This window comes from Quercus lobata, chromosome 3, assembly GCF_001633185.2.
Source record: "Quercus lobata isolate SW786 chromosome 3, ValleyOak3.0 Primary Assembly, whole genome shotgun sequence".
Lineage (NCBI taxonomy): Eukaryota > Viridiplantae > Streptophyta > Magnoliopsida > Fagales > Fagaceae > Quercus > Quercus lobata.
The window spans coordinates 61,053,823-61,076,835 of NC_044906.1; the positions used below are offsets into that span (position 1 = coordinate 61,053,823).

The 23,013-nt window shown below is 32.5% G+C and overlaps 1 protein-coding gene and 1 long non-coding RNA gene across 8 annotated transcripts; both read right to left on the minus strand.

Moving 5' to 3' along the window:
• Positions 1 to 1,979: 1,979 nt before the first annotated feature.
• On the minus strand, positions 1,980 to 8,140 carry LOC115979589 (TMV resistance protein N-like). The gene is made up of 6 exons (XM_031101643.1): positions 7,898 to 8,140; positions 7,238 to 7,774; positions 5,139 to 6,231; positions 4,275 to 4,562; positions 3,372 to 4,103; positions 1,980 to 3,289 (listed from the first exon to the last, which is right to left on the minus strand). Exons 2-6 carry the CDS (start codon positions 7,756 to 7,758, stop codon positions 2,738 to 2,740), a joined length of 3,186 nt encoding a protein of 1,061 aa, XP_030957503.1. The 5' UTR covers positions 7,759 to 7,774; positions 7,898 to 8,140; the 3' UTR covers positions 1,980 to 2,737.
• Positions 8,141 to 11,726: 3,586 nt separating this feature from the next.
• Positions 11,727 to 22,263, minus strand: LOC115979745. Of its 7 annotated transcripts, XR_004089183.1 has the most exons (8): positions 22,087 to 22,263; positions 21,164 to 21,514; positions 20,471 to 20,501; positions 20,297 to 20,393; positions 13,528 to 13,591; positions 12,715 to 12,866; positions 12,545 to 12,587; positions 11,727 to 12,046 (listed from the first exon to the last, which is right to left on the minus strand). It is a non-coding gene; the product is annotated as an uncharacterized LOC115979745 (long non-coding RNA). The 7 variants fall into 7 exon arrangements; XR_004089188.1 differs by lacking the exons at positions 12,545 to 12,587; positions 12,715 to 12,866 and having other exon boundaries at positions 21,164 to 21,317; positions 21,437 to 21,514; XR_004089186.1 differs by lacking the exon at positions 12,545 to 12,587.
• Positions 22,264 to 23,013: the final 750 nt, after the last annotated feature.

A 23,013-nucleotide genomic window follows, 5' to 3' on the forward strand; every position in this document is an offset into this window, starting at 1 on the left:
TTCAAATAAAAAATTTCATTGTTTGAAAAATAATTATGTGTTTGGTATGTGTGTGTTTAATTTTTAAAAAGCTGACAACGGGTACAAATTTTAAATCTGTAATGTTCAGGAGAGAAGAAAATTGCCTGAAGTTTCGCAGACCTTCTTTTTCCTTTTGTGCCTCTGAAGTTTCTCATTCCTTCATCTTCAACCAACCCCACACCTTCGCATTCCCCATCTCCATTGATGCAAATGACAATCCACAGCTGGGCTTCACTTTATTTCAAATCTAGTCTCCACTATCAACAGTCCACGTCCTAGCAACAACCAAGGGTTTGCTCACCACCAAAGCTAGGGGAAGAAGGTCCCACTTCACCATCGAAAACCCACGAGCTTGCTACAAATCCAGGTTTGAAGAACACTTTGACCTTGGTTGTTAATGGGTTTTTGTAACAAGTTTGTTGTTTTCCTTCTTTATACTTTTAATTGAAAAATTGTGTCAATTTAGTGAGAGGGGTTTTGTGAGATACCCAAATGCTTTAAACCATTCCATAGGGAGAAACCACTGAGCCCCAGCGGTGGAAGCCTTGTGGAAAGATACCAATTTTGGGGTTGTGGAATGTGAAAATAGAGAAGAAGATGAGGTTTAGATTGATGATTTTGTTGTAAAACATGAAGATGAGAAAGTGGGAGTATAGATTGTTGTGTGGTAATTTGAAAAATTATTCTTAAACCAATAGTGTTTGATTTTTTAGGTGGCTTTGAGTCATGGCCTTTGAAAACAGTCCATTATTATCTTTAATAGACATCATGGAAAGTAAGAACAAAAGCTGTTTGGAGTCTAAACGGTATAAAACGTATAAAGTAATTGGATTAACACTTGAGATATTACTCCCACAAGGCTTTAGAGTAAATATTCTTAAGGAGTTACTCCACAATCCTTAAGAGTTTAGTCAAGTGGAGACTCACCCTGAGCAAAGTAAAACAAATTGGTTTCATGATAATTCTAAACAAGAGAAGTAACAAGATTAATATAGATATTTTATTCGTACATGATCAACTGTAAAAGCTTTTGGTGATAGTGATGGATTCATAAATGATCATTTTGTACATAGTGATGGATACGTAAATGAACTTTTTGTAGTGGACATGCGTATTACATTGCTGCTTGTTTTGAACAAAAGTCTACCCATTCCACATGCTTCATCGTTTCCAATTTCTTCTCCTTCCCAAGCAAGGCCATATGAATTCCTTGTTGAATTAAGAGATCCTTCATCTACCTTTGCCAAAGGGAAAAATTTCTCTTACCACAAAACTTCTCTACATCATACTTTGTGCTTAACATCTTTACTGTATTCAAAGGATTGAATCCTAACCTGGCTTCGATACCACTTGTTGTGCAAATAGCACCCCAAGACTCAAATCAATAACAGTAAATACGTGGAAATTATATAACAAGCACACACAGAATACAAGAATTTACGTGGTTTGACAAACTGCCTACCTTCACGACAACAACAGAGAAATTTCACTATAAAATTAGGGTGATACAATAGTGCACAAAAACACTCTCAAGAAACCCAAATACTCTAACTATCTCTCTCACAAGAAAAACACAAGACTAAATAACTCACAACTTTTTCTCTGATACAGCTATCCTTCTCTTCTTATTTTTCTTCTTATACGGTACTAGGTCTTTTGGAATTCATCTCTTATCAATTTACTTTGCCGCACCTAATCACATATATATATGGATATATACGTTAAGTCGGCTAGATGAGATTCCTATTACAATTGGAATTCTATCATCTTATGTTGACTTGGGCTTGGCAATACAAGCCACACGAGCCCAACGTCAACGAGTAGTGATACTTAGGTTGGACTCTTGGAATTCGTAGGTCCTAGGTGTGCTGAACCCACATTTGTTGCTAGTGTTGCATATCTTGGGAAGGATTTTGAAAGAAACTGAACTATATTTGATCCTCTTTCCTCTTAATTACCTTTGATTTGTTTTGGTCTATGAGTTCGCTTGAGGTCAGGCCAAAAAATAGAAAATATTGGAATTTGATTGCTGATGACAAAACCAGCGGTACACACAAATCCACACTATTTACTCATTTAAATCTCTTAACATACTTGTCAAGACTTGTGTAATCCATAGGCATTAATTACCTAAGCTTTCACTAGTTAGTAGGCTTCTTGTAACAAATGATGACGTGGAGGCTGAAAAATCAAGTTCTTTAGACAACTGGCATTGAACTCGCGACAAAATCTAAGGTTAATTTTCAAGAATACAGAAGTAAAGGGTGATTTGGATTGCTTGGTCCATAATGTTACCAGGTTAACTGTGATTCAATTTGTCATGACTTGAGGAGAGTGTTGGCCACAATTATGCAATACCCTATTATAACCAATCACAATTGAGATTTCTCGTATTTGTTTATGAAGAAAAAACCTACCCAGTACATGCCTATGCAACACCTAAACAATCCAAATCTACACAAAAATCTAGACAAGCAATCTGGGAAATTACAGCTATAAAGAAAAAATACTTGTAACAGGAAGGATGTATGAGATGGTTGTTACCGCTTTTCAGTTTCCTCAGGAAAGCTCATCTTGCACTACGTCCTGCCTCATTATTGTCTTCATAGGTTCTCATAATTTTGGTAGCTTTTACTACGGTTGAATTTTCAAATTTATGGACACAATTCAAACCCTTGGAAGCGATAACGCACCTACTGCTGCATTGTGCAATTTTTTAAATGAACTCTTCCACATCTTGCTCGTATATCAAACGGACTGCACATTTGATCACCTCCACACTTGGGCTATTGCTGTCAAATACAACATTAATCTGACTGCATTCATGATCATTCCAATCTTCACCTAGCAAATCATCACGAGACCAATACAATAGCCAAAGGTGACGCACATTATAATCAAAGGATGTTTCCCTAATAGCAACTTCAAAGGATGTCTCCCAAATAACAACTTCAGAGGATGTCTCTTTAATAACTTTATAAGTATCGTGAGGCATATCACCATAGGCTTTCACATGACCTTTAAGACTATATCTTTCGCTCGAACACCCGCAGCAATTTATTCTGAAAAGAGCACACAAAGAAATTCCCATCCACCTGCTATTAGACCAATTCAGAGGCCGCTCTAACAATATTGAATGCCCAATACTTCGATGAGTTAACCACTCTGGAACATCCAATCCAGGAATACTTATCTGGAACGCAGCTCTAGACCTATCTTTCCTTTTGGTAGAAGTTTCATACAATCCAGTTTTTGGATAAATGAGTCTCTGTATAAAAAAAGAAAAAAAAACATATTGTTCAACAATGAGAGAGAGAGAGAGAGAGAGAGAGAGAGGGAGGGCAGATTACCTGTAGGTAATGTTTCAACATTGCAAATGCCAGACCATCACCACCCTCATTATACTTAACCAACTTGCAGCAATTAAAAAATGAAATTGATGGTTGTGACAAATTGCTCGCACTGAGCAGTGCTGGTGACGGTTCCAGGGAAGAACAACCTTTAGCATTTATATATATCAAATTTGACGGAAACTCTGGCAATGATTGAAGTTGAATGCAGTTGCTCAAATCAAGAGATTCCAATTTCTGAAGTTGACTGATGTTTGTGGGTAGGGCAAAGACAAGCTTGTTTGTAGATAGTGATATAGATTTTAACGAGTGAACGCAGAAAACACTATCAAGCCTTGACTTAAAAAATTGCTTTTCACATCCATGACATATCAAGAAACTAATGGAAGATGGGACTTCTCTAATAGCAGTTCCAGTGAAATAAAGTTCCTTCAAACTTTTGATTTTCCCCAAGTTCTCTGGCAGGTTGGCAAGTTTTGAGCATCCCAAAAGAATGAGTATTTCAAGAGACCTTAGACTATCTGTGCTGCTTGGAAGATTGATAAGAGATTGGCAGAATTCCAAATTTAAAACAGTAAGCTTACTAAGCTGTCCAATAGATGGGTGGATCTTAACCAAACTTTTGCAACCTCGAAGACATATTTTCTCAAGTCTTGGAACCCCTGTGAAGTCAGGTGTCCTAATAAGGTCTATGGAATATTCAAGATTGATGACTTTTAACTTGTCTAAATACTGTCAACCAAAAAAAAGGATAATTAGCTTCCATTATTGATTTTTTAAAAAATATTAAAACAATTTTTATTGAAGAAAGGATGAACCAACACAAAGAAAGTGTATTTGAAGAGACTCCTAAAGAAAAGAGAAATAATAAGTAATAAAAGACGGCTAGAAAAACAAAATCACCTTTACACCTCTCCAAAGATATTTAATTTTGCTAAACCGCAGTCTAAGTTCAACAAGCTCTTTTGATTGGAATCTGGATGGCAAACATTTTGAAGAATACCCACACCATTCAAGAAGTTTTAATTCAGTAGAACGAAGATTGAGACCATTCGGGATGTGCACATTATTAATTATGAGCAATCTAAGATTACACATCTTTGAAAAACCTTGAGAATACGATTCAATGTGCTGATATGCCTCATCCCCTCCAGATAAGTCTAGGACTATGGCTTGAATTGCTGTTTTTGCCTGAGAAACAAAAACAAAGGACCAGTGAATTGCACAACAAAAGTTAAGAATACTATAAATTTTCAGTTTTATACAGTGTTAGAGGAGGCAAATAATATCCATACTAAGTTTTCCACATATATAATCTCCTCGACCATTGGTAAATCCAACATGGTGAAGGATGAGAAATTGCCAAATTGAGCCCTTAGAAACAATTTAATTTTTATTTAAGTTTTATTCATATATTAAAATTGATATTTTCATTTAAGAATCATACATTGCAACTAGAAAGGATGCAATTCTACAATTCAAATAAATAAACAATGTCACAATCACATTGTGTTTTCAAAATGTAAGAAATCATAAACGATGACATTTTTTTAAGTGACAATCACATTAACACAAGAAATAATCAGCATATTAACATGAAATTAAATAAAATTTTGTATTCTATATTTTAAAAATTAAGTACTTAGGTAACTACATATATATTGGATTTTTTTTTTCCTTAAAGAACTAATTTCTTGAATGAAATTGTGTTGTGTATCTATTCAATATTACTGTTGAAATAAAATTTTGTTTTGCCAATTTTCTTACCGTATTGTTCATCAATACATGAAACAAATCCTCACGAAGCCACAACCTACTGCGCTCCCCAGGCTCTTCAGGTGATTCCTGACGGACAATTTCCATACCCATTTCTTGCACTAGATCATGCATCTGCAATGCATCGTTTTCTATGGTTAGGAGAGATTTTTCCTTGAGAACTTGTATTCCGAGTCTTGCATGAAAACCACAGGCCTCTAATATCTCTATTACTTGATCTCTCATCTTCCCTCTAAAGAAACATGCAACATCTAGAAATATATCCTTCCATATTTCCTCTAACCCGTCATAACTTACTCTTAGTGAGTCAAATATTTCTCTTTTAGGATTTTTTTTATACGTGTCCAATGCACTTTGCCATGCATCCACTGTTCTTCCAAACAAAAAGGAACCAAAAGTTACAAGAGCTAATGGATGGCCATTAGCATAGCGTACAACATCCAGGGAGAGTTGCATATAATCTTCTTTGGGTTTTTCATCTTTGAAGGCTTTCAAACAAAAAAGTTTTAAAGCATCATCACTAGATAATGCATTAGGCTTATGTATTTCACGCACTCCATGTTGGAACAATAGAAGTTCATCTCTAGTTGTTATGATGATCAAACTCCCCAATCCAAACCAGCCATGCTCTCCAGCCAAATTTTCTAGTTGGTCCAGTTTATTAACATCATCAAGAACAATTAGAACTTTTTTATGACATAGCCTTCTCTTGATCATGTCAATTCCATGATAAACAGTCCTTATCTCTATATTCCTTTCCTCCAAAATATCTGCTAGAAGCAGCTGTTGTAACTGAAGCAAATCAAATTTTTCTGAATATTCCCTAACGTTAGCAATAAAGGAAGAACCTTCAAAAGAACTACGAAGCTTTTCATAGAACACTCTAGCAAGAGTTGTCTTTCCGGATCCCCCCATACCACAAATCCCTATCATGAAAACATTGTTCCTATTGTTTAAATATGAAGTGATCAATTTTTGCACTGAAGAATCTATTCCTACCAAGTCATTGGTAATGCTTGAGAAACTTGAACTCAGATTTTGCGATATCTGTTCCACAATGCTTTTGATTAATTCTGACACATTACTGCAAAGATGATAGAACAAAAATGAACTAATTGGCTCAGAAACATGGATAGAAATACTCAACTACCCATATAAGAACTGTAACTGTATGATTATATTTACTGAAACAAATCCATCAAATTTTGTCAACTACCAATATAAGAAGTGTTCTTTGAATTTTCATTTGAGGACTAATATCAATTATAAACTCCGTAAAGCTCTACCTCTTAAAATTATGTAAACATTTTAGTTCTGTAAATAAGTGGTTTGTGAATAAAATTGTCAAAATGCACTTAAAGGATTTTATTTAATAATAACAGCAACAAACAAAGCCTTAGACCCAAAATTTCGGGATCAGCTATGTATCGTCAACAAATTAATTAGGGTCAGCCATATGTATTCTTTTCTTCCATTCTATTTTATCTAAAGCCATACTCTCTGTTACTTCATGTGTCTGGCATTAGCTTTTTCGTTCAATTTTTAGCTTTGGCTTTTATGTACAGCTATTTAAAAACTCATTTTTTCTCGCAATTTCAAAATATAAGTATACTTTAGTACATTTTCAGCAGAAAGCTAATAAGTTGATGCGAAACAAACACTTAATTGACATGTCCTTCTTTATTAGTTCAACAAATGTGATTTTTGGTCTTTCTCTACCTTTTCTTATTCCCTCAACTTGTATGATGCATCAACCCACTCTTTCTTACTAGTGCATGGGTCACACTCCTTTGAACATAACCAAACCATCTTGGGCAATATTCCCTCATCTTAAGTGACTCTCCCTCTGATCAATAGGGGCTACCTGCACCTCTGTGAATTTCCTCATTTTGAATTCTATCTTTCTGTGTATTTCCACTTAAACACCCATCTTTAAGGATTTTATCTAACCTAAAACAATATCTCAACCAATAAACACTAAAGTATTTGCTTTAATATTTCAATCCATGCATTCATATTATGCTACTCTATATACTTCAAGAAAATTTTCATTTAAATATCAACATAAAATACATTTCTTAGGAAATTACCTATCTCCAGTAGCAACCCAACCAGACAGACTCCCCACTTCTCTCAAAGCGTCTCTCCAAACTTCAAGCTTCTCAATATTCTCCTTAAATCGTTCGTGTTCATCAAAAGCTTCTGCAAAATTTCCTCTTTGCCTCCGCACTTCATATGGATCCACGTCATAAAAAACCGGCAGAACTGTCATTCCCGTGTCATTAATACATCCGTTGATTTTTACAAGCTCATCCAAGCACCATGTTGAAGATGCATAGTTTCTTGAGAAAACGACGATAGCAAACCTCGATTCTTCCACTGCTTTCAAGACTGTTGAAAAAGCTTTTCCCCGCTCAAGTCTATTATCATCCTTAAAGGTCAAAATGCCCTTCTGTTCCAAAGCTGCATATAGATGGTCCGTAAAATCAGAACGGGTGTCCTTACCTCTAAAACTAATAAAGACATCGAATTTCCACCGAGTTGTTGAAGAAGAAGTAGAAGATGATGAGGTTGACCCTCCTTCAGTGCTCATGGAATCCATTGGACACATACTTGTAAATCTTGAACTATAATACAGATAAACAAAACAAAAAAGTACAGACGATTTGATATTTAGATTTTTCATTTCAAGGATGAGGGGAAAGAAAAGAAATAAAGAAGACGAATAAGAGTGAAAAAAGGGTACTTACAGATCGAAAGGCTTGATGTCCTGAAACAATGCCGGATTCAGTTCCTATTAAATAGTAATTGCTTTTTAGTAAATGAAAGGATAGTTAGTGTTCTTTCTCCGTGTATTGGAGAGAGAATGAAAGGGTAGAGGAATAGCAGATCGGAGGAATTCATCCACAATTTCACGGCCTGTTATTTATTAGTCAAGTCATCGCTCATCTCATCAGCAAGACCAAACAAAAAAAGACCTACTCAACAAACTAACAAAGGCAAGTGGACAGTAATTTTTACTGATTTTCGTGATGGTGGTGACCAGCTATAAAGCACCTTTTAAAATTCTTTTTTATTTTCTTATTTTTAGCTCGTACAAATAATTACCCGTAAGAACATCAGCATCAAAGAATGTTATCCTATTCTAATTTACTATCTCAAAAAACCACTTTATTATTTATACCATATCATTTTATAATACCTCTCACATCTCAGAACTCTATTTTTATTAAAATATTATTTTTAATCTTTCTTTATTATTTTTTTTAACCGTAACTTTTGGTTTTCCTGGGCTTTTCCAAACCCATCACCACACACACACACACAAACACAAACACAAACCATCAAACCTTAAACAGAGCCACACACACACACAATCCAATTATCCGCCGGTGATTCGTACTCATTGTGATTAACTGATTCCGGCAACATGTACAAAGAAGTTCCTCTAAAATCCCATCGGAACAAAAATCTCATCTTAAAATAAAAAATAAAAATAAAAAAACCAGCGTCACAACAGAAACCCAGCACCAACGAACTCGCCAACAGAAACCCAGCCTCACAACAGAAACCCAAAAACATTGACCTCGTTGTGACCCACTTCAGCCCACTCCGATCTCCGATCTCCGATCTTCGTGACCCATGCCGTGACCCACTTTAGCCATACCCACAACCCACTCCAATCTCCGTGACTCATGACGTGACCCACTTTAGCCATACCCACAACCCACTTCAGCCCACTCCGATGTCCGATCTTCGCGACCCATGCCGTGACCCACTTCAGCCATACCCACAACCCACTTCAGCCCACTCCAATCTCTGATCTTCGTGACCCACTCCAATCTCCATGACCCACAACTCACCTCAACCATACCCCCCACTTCCTTTAAGCACCACTCACAGCCCCCAAAAAAAAAAAAAACAACCACAGAACCCGCCATATCGCAACCCACCAGAGAAAATGAACCACTGTGAGATGTTGGGAGGTAGATGATGTTTGGGTCTAAAGAGAGGAGAGAGAAGAGAACAGAAATTATGGGAGAGGAGAGATAAATGTCGGGAAAGTTGATTAAAATATATTTTTTTTTACAATACTACTATAGTACAATTCTAAAGATAGAATTGTACTGTAGCAGTATTGCAAAAAAATTTGCAATACTTGTGTAACATTCCTTGATGCAGAACACTTTGAGCCATAAAATGCCAAAAAGGCCTTAGATATGGCATTAGCATTCTTCAATGCTTATGCTCTAATACTTGTATTTTTTTGACGGTCATGCTAACTAATGCCCTAAGAGCATTAGTTAACAATCCAATTAAAAAAAAAATTATGGGAAAAGAAAAAAAAGAAATTAATATTTTGATAGTTTTTTCATTTCCCATAAAAATAATGTCAAAACTTTCATAAAAAAATTGTTAACTAATGCCCCCAAGGCACTCATTAGCATTTCCATTTTTTTATTTACTATTAATACTAGTATTTTTGGTAATTGAGGGGCTGTTTGTTAATATTGTTCTAGTAATGTAGTTTGTATTTTTTTGAAATATGTGTAAGTAAAAAAATGTATAAAAATACGTGTAATATTATTTAAAAACTGAAAATATGTTATTAAACTTAAACATATTATTATATTGTTTGTGTATAAGCTTATGTTGATAATTTTAAATTTGGGGATCTTAACTTTCATTGGTGTTTTATACATAAATTGAACTTTCAAAATGGCTATAAAAGGATAGAAGATCCTACTTGAGAGGGCATTAGAAAATTTAGAGAGAGAAAGAGAGAAGAATCATACTAAAAGCTATAATTTCCTTTAGGCACAAGTGATTCTTGGCTTGCCTGAGGAGAGTGGGAAATAAGATTTAACTTCTCCTTGTTCAATTTCCATCAATGTTAAGCTATCCCTATAGTTATTCCCACTTCTTTAATCATCAAGTAGCGTTGTTCAAGGAGTCTAAGTGTTGGTCTGCATTTCCATCTTTATAAATTAATTGTATTGGGTTCCTATCCTAACCCATTCTAAGTGTTTGTTTGGCAAAAATAATTTTTGCCAACTTATTTTACTATTCAACTTATTTTTGCTACTATTCATGGGTCTCACTGCACTTTTTGATACTATTCATGGGTTCCTCTGTACTATTTTAACTAACTTTTACCTTTATTTATAGTATTTTCAGCAAAAAGTTTTCAGTTTTAGCAAAATGAACGGATCCCAAACGGACCCTTAGTGAGTTGGGCCTTGGGTTTATCTCACTCTTGCAGAAAATATAAGAAAAAATGTAATTTAATGGTGTATATGTCAAAATTTATATCCGACAAAAAGATATTGAATAGAAGTTGTAACCATTGGCTACAAACTAGTTTATAATTAAACTTTGTTCTTACAATAATAACCTGGTATTTTATCTTCATTTCCTTATCACTGGTAGTGGGAAAAGACTCATTTGATGGAGATGCAAAGATTTATTAGAACAAATAGTATATTTTCAATACCATGGCTTGCCCCGAACCCGAAGGTCAAAAGAGAATATTTTAATAACAAAAGAAATCACCAATTTAATCAAATGTTTGGTAAAGCATACCTGCATACTTACCGAAACATAGATGGGATAGAAAGCTATTGAACAATAGAAAAAATAAAGTTAAAAAGTAAGCAAGCAAAAATATACTTCCTTATATTTTGGGGTCATTAATTATTAATTTGATCCATATTATTTCTAACTTCTTGTTAATTTGGTCAGTACATTTTGATAGCAGCCAAATTAGTCACTGTTATTTTCAATTTACAATTAGTTTGGTTCCTGTTATTATAGATTTAAATATGGATTTGTTTTATTTGCTGAGTTGATACGTGTGTCTACTAGAGTTGGAATTCGGTAAATTTGATTTGTGTTTGGTTAACAAGAAAGTGCAAGAAAATATGTGTTTGATAGTAGAGACCAAATTGATTGTAAATTGAAAATAACAACAACCAAATTGACTGCTACAAAAATATAAGAACCAAATTGAAAGTAACCCTAAAATATAAGGATCAAAATAGTTTTTTTTTTCCTTCAATTATTGATAGTCAATGGGCTCACGAATCTTCCGCTTTTATATGAAGTGGTAAATTATTTAAAATAAAAATAAATAAAATTAAATTAAAAATTAAAAATTAAGAGCACATCACATTGTGTCATAATTTTGTTACAATTTTAATGTGGTAGGCTGTAAAATGTAAATAGTAAAAAAAGAGTAGATTTAAGTGAAAGCAAAAAGTAATTAATTATAATTTTCCACATAAAATAATTATGCAAAAAAAAAAAGTGGTAAAAAGCATGGTCCTAAAATTAATCAAATGATAATCGATATAATTTCCTTATCTCTAGTGGGAAAAGGCTGAACTGATGGAGATGCAAGGAATTATTAGAACAAACAGTAGATTCCCAATACCATAACTTGCACCAAGGTAAAAAAAAGAGAATATTTTAATAACGAAAGAAATCACCAATTATTGATAGATGGGAATGGGATGATTATCCAAAAACAAAAGTACCAAAACATAGATGGGATGATTATCCCAAAAAAAAAACCCTTTAGACAAAAAGTTAAAAAGTAAACCAGCTATTCAATTTTTGATAGTTAACTAGTCGCTAATCCGTGCGATGCACGGGAAAATCTTATGAAAGTATAGTTTATACATTAAAACATTTTAATTTTACATGAACTATAATAGTTTTAATAATATGTGAAAAATAAAATAAAAAGTGAAAACTCAAGCCAATTCAAGATGAACCACTGCAATAACAAAGGCAGTCCTCCCATTCATTCTTGCAAGCCAATAGCAACTGCAAGAGCTATCATAAGGGCATTCCATCGAATAGTTTTGACCATAGTATGCTCCTCCTTTATTTTAATCCTATACATCAGCAATTTGAAGTGAGTTTTCAGCAAGTGATATCAAGTAAAAATCACATTTGCACAAAACCTACATAGACATCAACAATTTTACCAAGTTTTTTCTCATTTAATAATAATTATGGAACACCTTGCAAGCTTTAATCACCGCTGGCACATCATTAATGTTGGAGCTTATACATGTTCTGCATGTGGTATTAAGTTTTAGGGTTTTATAGATGTGGTTGCCAAATGATACATGGAAAGACTTTTATCACATAATAATGATGTAGCAATCAATATATAAATATATTGTGTGTAACAACATTTAAAAGGAACAAATAAAAAATAAGTGTAATTGTTTTGAATTATGCATTCCTCTTAATCAGAATTTAACAAACTAAATTTGATAAAATAGTTTTCATATGAATAAAGCTTTATAAAGCTCAAGTATAATTTCCTCTTATTTCCAAAAGTTTCCACATAATTAATCCAACAAAGTCTACAACTCTTCCCAGACCTTTTTTGGAAAAGTGAACGACTCTTCCCAGACCTTACCAAACCTAGAAGAAAAGAATGAAAGAAAACTTTAAATCAAATAATCATTCAGAGGAACAACTGCAGACAACCATGAAAAATTTATGACTTGAGTTTTTATTCATTGAAATTGAACATTTACATGTTTCCTACCATAAGGTTTTGGATTCTGACTCCAATTCCAAATGCCATGTTGCTTAATGTAAAGTTGTAAACTGTCAGCTTCTCATCTTTTTTAGGAATCCATCAACTCTTCTCAAAGGCATTATCCTAGCATGCTGAGCTTTCACCATCCCTATTAAACTCTATCCCAAACAACTATATAAAGATTCTTGAATCCCAAACATACTAAATAAAAATCCAAAACTTATCCCTACACTTTCTTATTAACCAAACCAAAATTATTATTAAAACAAAAAATACAAACATGCACATAATGATACAAAAAGAGAGAGAGTGTTTATAAGAAAACTCAGATAATACCCAATTGTGATAATCAGAGTCCACCAGTAGCCCACGTAAAAAATACTTGTAGTCAATAACAATGCAATGCAATCTGCTACATAGATTAAGATCATTCACCCAAAAAAAAAAGAAAAAAAAATGCAAAATGGGAAGGGTAATAGATAATAAATTTGAACATCTTGATAAATCCTATGAAAGTTTCAAAGTAATCTGACTCTCAAATGAAAATTTGCTAAAGCACACATCAAGGAATTTAAGATTTTGAACAATATTGAGTCAAGATCTATAACAATGCACAGAATAGTCCATTGGATTTGTGTAGACAAATCATCAAATTTAAGAAAACATAATTTGGGTATCCCCAAATTCATCAAAAACACGAAGTTTAAACCACTATTTGCCTATTAGATTTAATAATCAATATATCATTTTGGATCACAGTGAAGTCTCTCAAAATATGCTTCAAAAATAGATATGGAAGAAAAAATAACACAGCTCTACCTTTTCAATTTGCTATTGCTGGAATTTGTAGACAGCTTCTAAACTTTATAGGTTCAGTCCTTCGCTGTGCATGGCAGAAAGCAGAAAATTAAAATCAGTAGTAGGAACGAATCTTAGCTTCCATGGTTATACCAAAATTTAAAATACAAACCTTACCATAACTAACAAATAAAAGTTGTAGATAAACAACGAAACCAAGGTTGCAGAAGAAGGACACTGGAAAAGAAGCTGGGGTTTGCAACCAAACAAAGAATCAAACAAAACCCCTAAAAAATCTAGATGCTGCTCTTAAAGAAGATTCTTATCAAATTTATTAAAAAAAAAAAAATAGCATGATTCTTTGATAAAGTACAAATTCTACATACCCATAAAAATTAGATAAAGAAGTAATAAAAACAATGGTAAACTTGAGATGAAATAATAATTAAACTAAACATAAAACATGCACGGGTAAAGAATTAGTTTTTATTTCTTTGAAATTGAACCAAAAAATAGAATTGCACATATGTGAGGACAGTGAAAATGATGTCAAATATTATCATGATGAAGACCTTGGAAATTCACAACTACCTTAAATTTAAAGAACAATGATATTTATTTCACAACATTATATTGAATGATTAAAACCCTTAAAAATGAGTGAGGAAGACAAAAAGTTATGCAGATCAAGAACTGAGAGTAATTTGGTAGAATTGTAGAGTAACGCCTTCTTTTGTATGCAAACATATCTCCAAAGTACAAAGCATCTAATGGAACCATAGAACATGAAAATATATGTTCTCCTCACTAACATACAAATAGCTTATTTAAATTTATGACTAATCAACAACAGCAGGGTGTGGAAATTGTTTACCAAAAAAAAGGGGAATATCTAACGATCAAACATATGTATCTAATAATTCTAACCATAAAGCAACTACAACATGAGAATCTGGTTCAAAGTATTTAAACAATAACTAAATTTACAAAATGCCCTTTATATATATTTATAGTGATGGTGTGATGCCCCACCAACAATGATAGGGCCTCACCTATTCCACATATGCTCACTGTTCATGGAGGTCTTCCTAGAATTCCTATTTTGCACTTCACTAAGCATCTTATTTGCAACTCTCTACCTTAAAAAGAAAACAGAATGAACAGCATGAATAACATTCTCCAATGAGGGTTTCAATTACAAAAACTCATCAAGATTACAAAAAAAAAAAAAATAGAAAAGAAAAGACAACTAAACATTTTATAATAAAAAAATAGTGCATTAACAAATTAGAAATTCAAAGCATGAAATCAACTACCAAATACCAATTATTATTCAACATCATGAAAGCTATGATGAATTGATAACAGATTTTAAAACTCCTAGTAATGAAGAATGGCAACCCCCCAACACAACAACATTTTTGCCAAAAAATGCATATTGCACATCAAATAGTGTATTATAACTACCACATTGATATCTGCTATCAATTCATTCAAGTAAAAAAAAAAAGGGTCAACTCTCCAAACTGTTAATTTTTTTAATTTCAAAAACCTCCAAATATAAGAAAGACATTTAATGAAATTAATCATTCACAATGGAGACAATGCATAACCCACATAAATTTAGGGCAGTACAAACATTAAAGGGTTTTTGAGCTAACCATAACATCACTCTCAAAATAAACTTAAAAATCTTTTGCTAATGTCCATATCATAGTAAAACAGAAAACTTTCAAAACCCAAAACCACTGTCACATTCACTTCACAATGAAAACATTCTAGTTGACCATGAATTAGCCGTTTATGAAAACAATACATGAGGTAGTATAAAATATAGCCCAATCATGAAACCAAAAATCCCAGATAGGCAAAAAAAAAAAAAAAAAAAAAGCCATGAAACTGAAACACATGAAAGCAAAACCTATAGAATTGGAAGGCTAAGATCAAAACTGAATACTACCACCAAGTATATATAATTAACCACAAATCCACATGAGGCTAAAGTAATTCAATAATCTATAACAGAAAGTTAATTATTCAATAATTAAATTAATATACTTGCATTTGTATATAAACCTAGAAACTTAAATTAAATCCAAACACAAACAGATGACTCACAAAAACATCAAGGGTATGCCAAGGATGCTCGTCTAATAAAAGGAGAGGAAATATCATTACACAAAACATAACAAAATTATTAACAATGAAACAGAATAACAACTCTAAAATCCCAGATGGATTTTCTCGCTGCCAATAATTGAAATTAATAAAACCCACTACGGGCTCCAAACCCATCAATCTAAACTAATCATTCAAAAGAAACACTCCCAAACGAAACCCTAAATCAAATTTAACAATCAAAAATGAATCCCTAAATCATATTTAACAACCAAAAACAAAACGCTAAATCATATTTAACAACCAAAATTATAGAACAAAATAAAAAACTTACCACTAATGTTTGCGGAGAGAATCTGGTCTGAAGAAGGAAAGAAAAAAAAAAAAAAAAAGTACTAAGGATGAAACCCAGGTTGTGCGAAAGGTTTGGTTCAGTGGAATCCACCATTAGAAACTTATGAGAGAAACGAATTAGTGAGAGGTGAAAGGGGAAGGTCTATGTTTAGATGAGAATGAAGAGACAGAGGAGGAATCGTCAAATGGTTAGGAAGGAAGAGACGTGAGAAGAGAGAGTTATAGAAGAAGTATTATCGGGTTTTGTTTTAAGTGGCAGAGAATTTTTTTCCCGATTTTATAGTAAAATTATAATTTTTTTTTAATTTAAGTTATGCTGAAGTGGAAAATTGTGGAAGCTTCAAAATCTTCAATTTTATATATATACTAGCGTTTAACCCGCGCAATGCGCAAGATCATTTTATGCCAACGTAGTCTTTGAGAGTGGTCTCGGTGTTGGGGTTTTACTGATTGTTCTTCTCTCTCTGAGTTTATGTCTTCCCTTAGCTTAGTTTCCTGATTTCTTGTTTTGCTGTGTTGTTTGTTCTTTTTTTCTTGTTGTTCATCATCATGAACAACTTGTACTTTTCTTTTCTCTTTTCTCTTTATTAATAAATTTCTGATTACCTATCCAAAAAAAAAAAAGAATTAAAAAACAATCAACTTAATATAAGAATACATTAAAATTCAAAATTCGTCAAGGGCCTCATTTGTCCCATTTGTCCTACTTGCAAGAATGCTATCTATAAAATACAATATCACTCCACTTAAAATCAACACCAATTATCTTTTATAGAATTTAAAAAATACATATCATATGTTACAACGGTGTCCATCTAGAAACAAAATATCAAGCACATAGTGAGCATCATATGTTGTTTTTTTTTAGTGTCATATGTCATTGAAAACACACAAAGGCACCAACCCAAAGCAAATTAACCACAAACTAAAGCCCTTTTATGTTGGGATGATTTCTTTTTTTATTTTTATAATAAGTTTTGGGTTTATAGAGATAAAACATAGCCTTAACTCACATTTTGTTTTTTCCCTCTTCAATTTCCAATGACAATTGCTCTGTTAATTTCCCATGTTAATATGTCAAGCTTATCAAAACAACTTCAAATTGTTAATTGAATTCTGGATCCAAATGCAATGGACAGAGATAGAATCAATCAATAAATAAACAAAACCACTAATAAGATTTTAGATGGAAAATATGAAACTATTCTCACAAAATCTAGTTATATATTACAATGTCCTTAATATAAAATAAAATAAATTTCCAGCAAACATACAGAAAATAAAATAATAGATGCAAGAAACTGTTGTTTTCAAGGGACTAAACTAAATGTTGTGGTGGGCATATATTACAAAGTGATTTGTTGGGAATTTTCTTGCATTCAACTCTCTATACTTGCAAATAAAAATGCAGCTTAAATAAAATCACATATTTTCATACAACAATAATTGCGAAGTCCCAATGCTACTTTTTTTTAAAAAACACACACACACAAAATAGAGAGGAAACCAAAAAAATTAAAACACTAATAGAATAAAAGAGCAATAGACATTCCCTTACTTCCCCAATCTTTGTCTATACTGATTCTAATTTAAGTTGATCACAGACATCATCAACTAATTTGCCACCACCAACAACTGTTTCAAAGGGGAACCCAATCTTGATTTCTTTTAAATTATTTTTAGCAATGCCACTAATCAACTAATATCAGTTAACTGTTTCAAAGGGGAACCCAATCTTGATTTCTTTGAAATTATTTTTAGCAATGCCACTAATCAACTAATATCAGTTAGTTACTTTCAAACTAACTAAATTCATACATGCATTAAAGAATTAAACTTAGCATGTAAACATTATAAACTCAAAAATCAGTGTGTATATAAATAATCTCAAGGAAAATACTTGTGATCTAAAGTATCTCTTAATTAGGACACAGACACAATTCAAAGATTCTAACAGATATTGACAGAAGGGGCACAATGATGCGGTGGGTGCAATACATGAGGGATTTAAATTGCAAGTATTAATAGTCAATAGATAGATGTAGAAGCGACCCCAAACAGAGAGTGTTGTGCATTTTAGACAGCAAATCTAGATGCCAGAAAAAAAATAAAATAAAATTGTACAACAGAAACACAACTTTTTCAAAACTAAAGCTATACGTAAAAATAGTCCCTTAGAGGACCTAAACGACACGACACTAAACACGTCAACAAAATACACCCCACTTATTCTCTTGAAAACTGAATTTGTTCCACTCTTAAAACAGCATTAGAGATTCCTGGTAGAATGCAAACTATCTAGATCAATGGTGTTTTTCTATTTTGCTAAGATAGTTCAATAGAATTAGAATTTACCATTAAATTAAATTTTATTCTAGATTTCCCACCTAATCAATTTCATAATGTCTTCCTTTATTTTAACCTTGCTTTGATCATTGGCAACATTTCTTTGCTTCTAAATATGGTAGAAAATAAAATTCAATAAGAAACTTTGAAAGTGTACTATCCAACATATATTGTAATTATTGCAGAGAGTACTTTAAAAGAGCACAATGTTTAACAAATTTGTTTTTTTAACATGTATTTGAATGTTTCATTATATACATTCATATTACAAAACCATTATTGCAAGTGCATTATTCTTCTTCATTTGCTTCTTCTTCAACAAATAATTCCTTTTATTCCTTTTAATCTCATACAATCATCTAATGATCTATATTGTTGGTTTTGTGCCTACTGGCTGGGCAAAGGATAGTGCCTAATGCTAACCCAAAATAACATCAATTATGCCAAATTTGACGTTAACATTAACAATATTAGAAATATTCTATTCTTTTACAATCTTGAACTTCCAGCCAACCAAGGAGAAAGAAAAAAAGGTTCTTGAAATTTGAGAAGTAAGGACTAAATCTAGCCAAATGAAGTGTAAATTGCATAAATGATTGACTCACGAATAACCTTAAAAACCCCAAAAGCCCAATCCTCTCCTTTGCTTTTTTTCACAATTTCCCATTAACCAGGCAGAGAAAATAGTAGAGTAACATACTATCTAAAAAAGCACCTGAAATTTGGGGAATATATGTGACTCCAATCTACCAAACCATGAAATCCTCAATTAAACAAAACAAAAGAAAATATCATATCATTTTATTAAATAGCCATAAAATCATCAAATGATTATAAAAATATTACTTTGTAAGCCAAAAAAAAAAAAAAAAAAAAAAAAAAGCTAGCCAGATAGTTTAGTTTTGAACTTAACTTTCATCCAATGAAATGAAGACATTTCCCAATTTTCATACACTATTACATTGACAACCCTGCTTTTACGCTTGAACTCAACATGGTTTCATTTGATTTAAGTGTTGCATAGGATTAAATACATTTTCTTTTCCTAGTGTTGAGGCTTCTATATAACTGTGTTGTTTTCATATTGTTAATACAAAATAGTATACAATACATGAGGAATACACATGATTAATTGGAAAAAAAAAAAAAAAAAAGCCAAAAAAGAACTATGATCAAATTATTTCACCAAAACAAAATTATTAACTCAACTAAAACCAATTTGAAAACCTTTTCATGTTTTGCTGGTTTACTTTGCAACAACAAACATTTCTTTATAAATTTTTTTTGACTACTTAAATATTGAGAATTTGATTTTAGAGAGAGAGAGAGAGAGATTGTAAATAAAACTCCACATAGGCAACATGCATAGCAAGTCAATGACCATCCATCATTTCAGAAGCAAGCAATACAACATATTAAATCAAAGGCTTATTCATCCTCTACAATTGAGAGAATACAATTCATGATGCACAAATTATTCTGGATAGAATATTATTTTGTCCAAATGGTTGTGTTACGCAAGCCTAGATTGATAGTTAAACCAATCTTATGCAGCAGTGGCAGCCACTGTTGTTGTCTGGTATAAATTTTTTTGTTTGGACAGAACCTGAGACCAAACTCTAAAATTCAAACCCATAGCTTAGTTTCCCCTAAAATTTCAAATACACAATCTCAATGTCCATTGTGATTCCATCTTGGTTCAAATTAAAATCTATAAATCTCAAATGGAATCCAATAAGAATTGGAATCTAAAATTCCTTATGAATTTCGAAATTATATCCAGAATTTAAAAGCACACGAATCAATGCCTACAGAGAAACTATACACTAAAATCAAGTTTCTAAGTGTTAGCCACAGGAACCCAAATAAGAATTCACAAAATTAAATCAAAAAAAGAAGAAGAAAAAACATAACAAAAGTAGAACTGAATATAAAATGCTACTTAGAAAGAGAGGAGAAAGATTGGACACACATGATCTTAAGAGCATCTCAACTGCGTAAACTGGGGCTAGAGCTTGAAGCATTGGTAAAAGTGCCTGCTTCCTGATGCTTGCATGTATTAATGTTCCCTACGAACATTTCAAATGAATTAGCCCTTGATCAAAACCATATATGTGCTTAAGATAGAGATCAGTGATTAAATTACCCCTTAAATGACTAGGAGCAGTACATACTACCTGCAAAAGAGACCAGAAGATTGATTATAACGCAATAACATTTGATACTTTCTAAAAATCTAACAAAAATCTACCAAACAGGGAAAAAAAATTCTAACCAAAAAACAATAATCAACAAAACAAAACCCAAGAAATTAAAATTAAGAACAGAAACAGGTACTAAATCTAACAAAAATCTACCAAACAGGGAAAAAAATTCTAACCAAAAAACAATAATCAACAAAACAAAACCCAAGAAATTAAAATTAAGAACACAAATTCCAATGATTTGCCTTTCCACCTACAAACCCAAAAAAAGAAAAGCTAAAGAAAAACCCATCAATTTTTTATTACACAAATTGGAATTGAAATCAATCAATGACAAATGAAATCTACAACTGAATCCAAGAGAGAGAGTTAAAAACAAAAACCTAAATACTCATTCGAGAAGTGTAAAGAAATTGAAGAGACCAAAAATACTCTCTGCTTTCTACCTTGATTGAAAAATTAACGAAAACCAAACGAACACCACAAATACCCCAACCATACACCAAATCTAATTTAATAACCTTAATCAAAATCAAATGTAACCCAAATGCCTAAATTGAACCAAACTACCAAACACCCAAACATAAATCATAGTTATCGCGAAATTTTAAAAATAAAATAAAGAAAACCTTTACCTGTAACGGTTCCGGCTGCGTGATGGTGGTGGCTGCCCTGAGATTTATCTCTCTTTCAATCTCTATTATTCTTCTTCTACGGTCTCAGATTTTTCTCTCTCCCCAGTCCCCACTCCATGCCTTCTCTGTTTACCGTTTTGCCTAGGTTTTGGGTCTGCAAAAAAATGGAAGAAAACGTACTGGAGCCGGTTCCGACAATCTGATGGTGGCAGATATGTAGCCTAACGGTGTTGATGCCCAAATTTGAAAACGAAAAAAAAGAAAAACAATAACTTTAACCGTTACGGTATACGCTTATCTCTGTATGCCTTACGGACTCTATCTGGTGTGTGCTGTTCTGGCAAGAAAAGCCTAAAGAAGATTGAAGAAGGAAAATAAATGTTAGAAACGGAAATACCCAATGATTTCAATCTTACACAAAACAAAACAAAAGCAAATATCTAAAATTGAGGAAACAAACATTTTGATAGAAAACCCAAAAACCCAAAAACAAAAACGAATCAAATCTAAACCCAAAACAAAAGACCGATCAGTAATTTTATCAAACAAATAGCATATTAAAAATTAAGTTGTTCGCCTAATACATTCAGATTTTAAATAATCCAAGATGAATTTTTGACTTTTAACCACAGTAAATCAAGGGCAAAATCCCTAATGTTACCACCAAAAAAGATATAGAGGGATAATTTGGAACCAAAGCATCCAAAGAAAGAGAATCAACCCATCTATTTTTTTTTTTTTTTTAAGAAAGGGTAAAAGAAGAACCCTAGAAAATTAAGTAAGGGGAACTGCCGGTTTTGAGTTCAAAAACATAGAAATATTGAAGATTTAAGATTCTAATTCGAATAGGAAAAGCAATGGTAAGGAGTTTCAATCTTTCAAACTACAAAAACAGTATTTGAAGATGAAGGGAGTACGCTGACCTTCGGTACAAAAAGGCAGAGACCATACCAGCGGAGGGTACGGTGGTCTGATGGTGGCAAATCCTGACTTTCTTCTCAGATTTTTCTCTCTCCACCATCTACGCAGACCGATGTTCTTTCTCTATCGTTCTCTTTGTTGGTTCTCTTTTTCTTTCTGCAGCGTATGTCTGTTTTGGGTTTTAATGGTTTTTTATTTATTTTTAATAAGCGGGCTGGGTTTTTATAAGACTCTCCCAAAACGGTGCACCGTACGGTATTTTAAATAAAAATCTGTCAAACGGTGTTGTCTTTGTAAAACGATATAATGTATCTCTTTTTTAAGTTAAACGTATCTGAATTTTAGATATATACTTATTTTATTTGTCAGCACCTCTTTAATTGTAGGAATCTACATTCTCTCTCAATTTCTGATATTATATACAAAAATATAGATATAGATTACTGCATGTATCTTCTTCTAAAAAAAATGAATAAATAAATAAATAAATTTAGCGCATGTATCTACCACTTTTCTCCCAAAGCAACAAAGACACAAAAGATTTCATAATTTTTTTAAGTGCTAAATTATAATTGATGTAAGATCACTTTTAAATGGCCTGCCATTTAGACTATGATTGTTGACTCTCTTTTTTTGGCTTGTTTAGAGGAAAATTTCTCCAACTCACTATATAGTGTTTCATAAAACTATCCATGTGTAATTTTGACCACATGACATATTTAATGAGTCATGTAATTCGTCTAAATAATATGTGAGAATGATTTTTTGACTTGGCACATAATGGGTTGGAAAGGATTCATCCAAATCGGTTTGGAGAAAAACTTTCTTTTGTTCTCTATGGGCACAAGATAGGTTTGGACTAACGCCCTAAAAACCCAATTGAATGATTTCTCTTTTAATAATAAAAGTGTTTTATTTTATGAACATGT

Bases quoted from the DNA above. Each gene is read 5' to 3' on its own strand.
- LOC115979589 (XM_031101643.1), bottom strand. From the start codon at position 7,758: ATGTGTCCAATGGATTCCATGAGCACTGAAGGAGGGTCAACCTCATCA. The intron at 4,563-5,138 runs GTAAGAAAATTG...TTTGTTTCTCAG, and splicing joins ATGTATTGATGAACAATACG to GCAAAAACAGCAATTCAAGC. The intron at 3,290-3,371 runs GTAATCTGCCCT...TTTTTTATACAG, and splicing joins TGTTGAAACATTACCTACAG to AGACTCATTTATCCAAAAAC.